The sequence below is a fragment of the Gigantopelta aegis genome, chromosome 14 (genome assembly GCF_016097555.1).
Source record: "Gigantopelta aegis isolate Gae_Host chromosome 14, Gae_host_genome, whole genome shotgun sequence".
In the NCBI taxonomy this organism is placed as follows: domain Eukaryota; kingdom Metazoa; phylum Mollusca; class Gastropoda; order Neomphalida; family Peltospiridae; genus Gigantopelta; species Gigantopelta aegis.
Window position 1 is genome coordinate 18976879 of NC_054712.1, and position 6982 is coordinate 18983860.

General features: G+C 39.0%; 1 protein-coding gene across 1 annotated transcript; it reads right to left on the reverse strand.

Annotated features, from left to right (window-relative positions):
* Positions 1 to 476: 476 nt before the first annotated feature.
* On the reverse strand, positions 477 to 6128 carry LOC121389119 (2-succinylbenzoate--CoA ligase-like). The gene is given in 5 exon segments (XM_041520732.1): positions 477 to 598; positions 740 to 913; positions 916 to 1020; positions 1306 to 2071; positions 6111 to 6128. Coding segments are annotated over 5 exon segments (1185 nt in total).
* Between the last annotated feature and the right edge of the window lie 854 nt (positions 6129 to 6982).

Consider the following 6982-nt stretch of genomic DNA (forward strand, 5'->3'; position numbering starts at 1 on the left):
CAAGCTCTGTCAACAGAACATTACTAAATAATGTAAGTCAAAAAGTAATATGATAATTGACAGGGGTAGTTCTTGTGATGATCATGATGCTGTTGATGATGTCCATAGTGTCAATGGTGGTTGAAGCTTGCAAATGTCTATACCTTCTGAATAATACAATATATATTTACTTCATAATGTCCGCCATTATGTAGAACATTTGTGAAGTAGTCACTGCATTTTGCATTGCAAAACTTGATATTTGAAACAACTGAAATACAAAAATTCTTCTCTCATCTCAGATCTCTGTATATGTTCCGGTTAAACATACAGCTAGATTATTTCTTTGATCAGCTGTCGCGTCCTGCAGTGGTGTCGCAAAACATCTCAAACAGATGTAACAACAAAAAAAATTCTCGTCAGATTTCTATATTTGTTCTGATTAAACCTATAATTACGTTGGTTTCCTTGATCATCTCTCTGCCTATAACTGTTTATTAATTGAGGTTAAACTTTTCTTTCGCCAAACTGATCAGTTTGGTTTTGTCAGGCTTGTCTGATGACAAGTACGGGAAGTTCTCCATTACCATGTAATACTTTGGCGCAGGCATGTCGGAGCCTTCAACAAACAACGAATCACATATCAGCTACCTCTTTCTCATTAAGGGCAATTCCTTTACACAGACGGATGCATTCGCACATTTCTTGAAACCTGTCCTTATCTGGAACAGGAACGATGATAACATCAGCACTGACTGACAATGACCGTATGGGCGTTTCAAAGTATGACAGATACACGTGTACACTCCCCTGGCAATGGCGTCAGATCTTCGACACATGACAAAGAGACACCCGTCTTTGTCCTTGTAGGCCAGGTCGTCAGTTTTAAACCATCCATCCTGAGTGAATTTTGATTTGCCTTTCTCTTCATTACCAAATAGCCATCAAACATCCAAGGAGCATGCACCAATAGTTCGCCATGCGTATTTGGTGGTGTTTCTTGTTGATTCTCATCTACGACCTTCACCTCTATGCCTTCTGCTGACGGATAACCAACAACATAGGGAAGCACGTCCGATGACGTCACACACACTTGTGAGCAACAGTAGCCCATTTCAGATAAGCCATATGCAAAACAAGCAGACCGCGTTATTTTACCCAGTATCTCCAATCAGTCTTTGTCCTCGGGTTGTCCAGCGGCACACAGAAGATCCAAAGGTAATTTTGTTTTTTAAGCAGCTCTGGTTTCCTTAAAATTCCTCTAAAGACAAAAGGTGGCATCAAGGCTGTTGTGCATTTTTTCTGAGCACACCAGTTCCCAAATACACATTTCTTTGTCTATTGGAAGTTGGAATCTATGATCTATGAAAACACGTTTCGCACACGATGCCAAAAAGGAATTTGCAAACGAAGATGCGTGTCCCATTGCATTATCGTTGTAATGTACGGTGCTGAAACTCTCATTGGTTATTGATGCAAAGATGCGAGCATTGATTAGCAGAGCTTCGTGTGAACGTACGACCAGTAACGGTAGACCTGTTGTTCCAGACGTCATCCAGATGATTCCCGCGTCAGATGGCGAGCCAGACGTGTAAAAGTAATTTTCTTCTGTTTTAATTCTCTTAATAAATTCGTTGTTCCCATTAGTTATGGGAGCAAATATAACATGCTCTAGGAATGGAAGCTTTTCAGACTGTAGCAGGCCATCACTGGATATCTCATCAGTTTGCTTTTTAAGGATCTCCCAGACGCAAGGTGACTGGTTTTGATCTGCTATGACCACTTTACATTTTGAAGTGTTCAACATATGACAGAGATCACGTCCGTCAGAGTGATAAGCAATTTTGTTGAGAATCACTCCACCTGCTGCTAAGATGCCAAAATCACAAACGACCATTTCGGGAGAATTGGGAAGTGTGTCGCAGACGATATCTCCTGGCTTAATCCCCGCCTTTCTCAGAAGCGATCCAACCTTGGAGGACAGCTCGTACACGTCCAGACATGACAGCACACTTCTTAGTCCAGTGGTGGACACAAACACAAATACCTCTTTGTTGGGATACGTTTCCGAGAGGAACTTCACCCAAGCATGCTAAAAATAAGAGTAATCAGTAATAGGTTTTATCTCATTCATGTTATGTTAGTAGTTAGCGAACCAGCCAAACAGCCGAATGTCGTCATTTGAATGTTAAAATCAGTTTTCCAGGCTGAATACATTCTACGAATCTTACTGATCAACATAGGGGTGCTTGACATTCATAAAAATGTTTTAATTAAACATTATAGGGCATTTAAAAACATAAGCGTACAAGGCAGGGGCAAAACCTCAAATTCGGGCAAACATTATATCGATATTCGGAGAAAATGTTCTAACCTGAGACTTTTTTTTACCATGTATGTCCATCATTCTACACTTAAAAATAGTTATAAGCCATGTACAAATGCGTAGTGATTCGTTTGCAACCTTATATATAGCTGTTTGGTAAAAATGATAATATGAATAAATGTTGTTATCTAGTTTTCGTTTTATTCGGCAAACGCCAGCATGCCCCCTCCCTCCCCCCCCCCCCCCCTTACACAAATGGGAGCCCGTACGCCTATATTTAAAAATTACACACGAACAGAAATTTGTAAACCTAGCGTGATTTGTTTTCTCTATAATCAGGGCCGTACGCTTATCAAAATCCTGGGGGGGGGGGGGGCAACTACTTTTTATAAACAAATGAAACACTACAAATTAAACCCTGAGATATGTATGCTAATTTCTGGAGTAAAAAAAAGTGATATTCTCAGGGGGGGGGGGGGGGGGGGGGAAATATGCACAAAAATAGAAGATTCTATGTCTCTATACACATGTACACATGTCTCTATACACACGTACACATGTACACCATGGACAGTGGCGGATCCAGAAAATCCACAAAAATAGAAGATTCTATGTCTCTATACACCTGTACACATGTCTCTATACACATGTACACATGTACACCATGGACAGTGGCGGATCCAGAACATCCATTGGGGGGGGGGGGGGGGCAGTGACAAGAGGTGGAATGCCAAGGGAACTTTGGGGGAGGTTTGGAGGGGGATCGTAAAAAAAAGAAGAAAATTAATATATAATAAAATTATGACTATCGCAAAATTTAGGGGGACGGACCCCTGCCCCCCCCCCCCCCCAGATCCACCTCTGATGGATGCCTTATGACGAATACCAAATATTGTTTACGGACAACTAATGCACCATTTAAATGATGGTTGTCTAGTTTTCACATTTCGTTGATGGAGAGAAAAATAGGAAACCCGCTTCTGTCACGCAGGCTACTAACGACAAACATTTATCCCGTGGTATGTACTGCTCTTTCTTTCGGGACGGGCATCACGAAAATCCATTGGGCACAGCTGTTTGATAGAAGTAATGTGTGTGAAGGCAGCGGAAGGAAAACAATGTTTATTTAACGAAGCACTCAACATATTTTATTTACAGTTATATGGCGTCGGACATATGGTTAAGGACCACGCAGATATTGAGAGAGGAAACCCGCTGTCTCCTTTTCATGGGCTACTCTTTTCGATTAGCAGCAAGGGATATTTTATATGCACCATCCCATAGACAGGATAGCACATACCACGGCCTTTGATATACCAGTCGTGCGAAGGAGGCGGGTGTCCTCTCACCATTTCAATAACACTTGTTAGACTACCATGAACACCAGATAGCCGTTTAGGGAGTGGAAGAGATGGGTGGGTGGGTGTTTAGGTGTCGTGAACTAAAACATTCCCCCATATTTCTAACATTTATAGTTATATATAATATATATTAAAGATCAAAGAAATAATCTAGCTGTATGTTTAACCGGAACATATACAGAGATCTAAGATGAGAGAGGAATTTTTGTATTTAAGTTGTTTCAAATATTAAGTTTTGCAATACAAAATGCAGCGACTACTTCATAAATGTTCTGGATAATGTCAGACATTATAATGTAAATATATATTGTATTATTCTGAAGCTATAGACATTTGCAAGCTACAATTTCAACCTCCATTGACGCTTTCGACATCATCAACAGCGTCATCATCATCAGTAGAACCACCCCTGTCAATTATCAGATTACTTTTTGTCTTACATTATTTAGTAATGTTCTGTTGACAGAGCTTGGTACAGACAAGACTAGCAATAATGTTTACAACCGCACCTGTCTGAGCATGTCCTTTGTAAGGCTGCTCATCTGCGCTGTGTCAGCTATAAAACTGTGTCTGGAGATGGTGATTCCTTGTTCAACATTGGCACCAGTCGGACATCTACCTGCTGTTTATCAAACTCCAGATGGTTAGAGACGATTGGCTTTATGACCAATCATATGATCTGTATTATAATTTTAATATTAACTAGGTGAAACCAAAAGGCGAGCACATGAGAGACAAATTAAATACGTTGTATAAATAGCCTACGTGTGTGTGCGTGTGTGTGTGTGTGTGTGTTGTGTGTGTGTGTTTATTTGTCCACGGACTTTCGGTTCCTGGTGTATGGGTGATTAGTTAGTACCACCCGACGGAACGAGTTATGCGCATACTCTTTATATTAATTACGTCACACTGTTCGGAGGCTTCCACCCCTCTTGAAAAGTATTCTGTGAAATCTGTGTCATTATCAGTTTTTTCAAGATTTATGTCTGGACAAAATGCGGGGGAAATCTAACAGTAATTAAATGTAGGTCAGTAATTGATCGTAGTTGTTAACAATGACGTTTGAACTTTCGAGCGTTACGTAACTATTGAACGGCGGAATGGAAGGATGATTATGATATAATGCAATCGTGATAACGTCACATTATTTACGTACTCTCTTGAAGAGTATTGCATAATGCAATAAAATGGCAGATGGCGAGAAATTACATGTTTTTTGTCCTAGGAGATCTCGGCGAAGTCGATATAGATGACATGTCATGGTTACAATCTGGTATGTGGAATCTGTGTCACTGTAATGTTTTCCCCGCGATTTCTGTGTAGGCAGGTGTGAGGAATAGGCCTATAGATTGGTACTTAAAAGTAGGAGAGTAATTTATTGTAATTGTTAACAACATGGTTCGGACTTTAAAGCGTTACATAATTGTTGAACAGCGCCATATATATGCATATAATATTATTTTGTAACAATCTAATTAAAATTAGCTCCACTATTACATGTGGATCTAACAGCAGCCCGTTCGACCAATCAAAACCTTACTTGCAAAATCATGCCAGTGATTTGAAAAGAATTTTAAAACATTCGGGATTATGCCGAGGGTATACGAAATGATTCGGGTGAACTACGAAGTATGCCGGAAACTAATTTCAATATAAAATTTTATGTAAAATTCGTTTCAAAACGAACCCCCCCCCCCCCCCCCCCCAAAACCCGTGATGGTATAGCCATAAAATCTGTTTAGACTAGTGTACAATCCAGAGTTTATTACTGCACTTTTCCCCACTGTTTTTTCAATGTTTAAATAGACCAACAAGTTCGCCTATTGCATAAATAGTCTCGCCCAATATTTTTAGAATTTGTATGCTCCCGAATAACGCTATAAAAGGCGAAGTGTAATTGGTCGATATTTAAATTGTTATTTATAGATGAAATGTCACCTGAACATGGGAGTCCATGCAGTGTTGTTAGATCTACTGGTAGACCAGTAGAGCTAATTTTAATCAGATTGATTTTGTAGTGGCCACACCTATAGTCCGCGCCACCAATCTACGAAGACGTTGTTGTTTTTGTTTGTTTGTTTGTTTGTTTGTTTGTTTGTTTGTTGTTCTTTGTAAATAATTGCAGTTTGGTTTGCGTAAGAAGAAAACTAAAAGTGTTTTGGAAATAACAAAACAATACTCTTTTTTTTCCAAAACACTTTTAATTTTCTTCTTACGTGAAATTAAACTGAAATAATTTACAAACAAAAATATTTTTGTAGGATGATAGGACGGACTAAACATCGTTCACTGTATTGTTAGCGATGTTTTTGATAGACGTTTTGGTAATTGACAAAGTAACAATACATCAATGATTAATCTTATTTACAGATATATTTCGCCAGTTTTCTAGCACATGGTATTACTGCAGAATCGCCGGCATTCATTTATAGTTACTTTCTTACTTTGACAGCTGCCGCCATTTTAGCTGATGTATTACAAGAACAAGTCGAAGAAGCGTTAAGCAAAAGGGTTATAAACACAATTTGTGAACTTTGACAATCAATAGAAACAAATGAACAATACAATGACAAGAAATAGTGTTCAGATTTGATATCAGCGATGAATTAGGAAATTCGTGTAATTCGTCAGATTTATTTTGATCGGTAAAATTGTATTGTCGTCAACTGTAAAACTTCTTCTTTCTTTAATTAATTAGTTCAAAGTAACTTCAAATAATCACTTGTGATTAACGCAAATATTTTTTTTAGGAAACTAGATAGCGAAATATGTTATGGTTCGATTGTTAACCCATTTTAGTTGCATTAGTTGTTGTTAATTTAAAAACATCATTTAAATTAAATATTATTTTAAGTACCGACGTTAGGACACGGGATGGACCAGAATGTAATAATAAAAGTGTTAACATCGTACGTCCTAGGTGTAAATATCGCATTTTTCAAATATTAAATACTTATTGAAAAGGAAAATAAAAAGCATGTTTTATTTAACGACGCACTCAACACATTTTATTTACGGTTATATGGCGTCAGACATATGGTTACAGATATTGAGAGAGGAAACCCGCTGTGTCCACATTTCATGGGTTACTCTTTCCGATTAGCAGCAAGGGATCTTTTATATGCACCATCCACAGACAGGGTAGTACATACCACGGCCTTTGATATACCAGTCGTGGTGCACTGGCTGGAACGAGAAATAGCCCAATGGGCCCACCGACGGGGATCGATCCTACACCGACCGCGCATCGAGCGAACGCTGTACCACTGGGCTACGTCCCGCCCCTACTGAAAAGAAAGTCAGTCGACTTATGCAA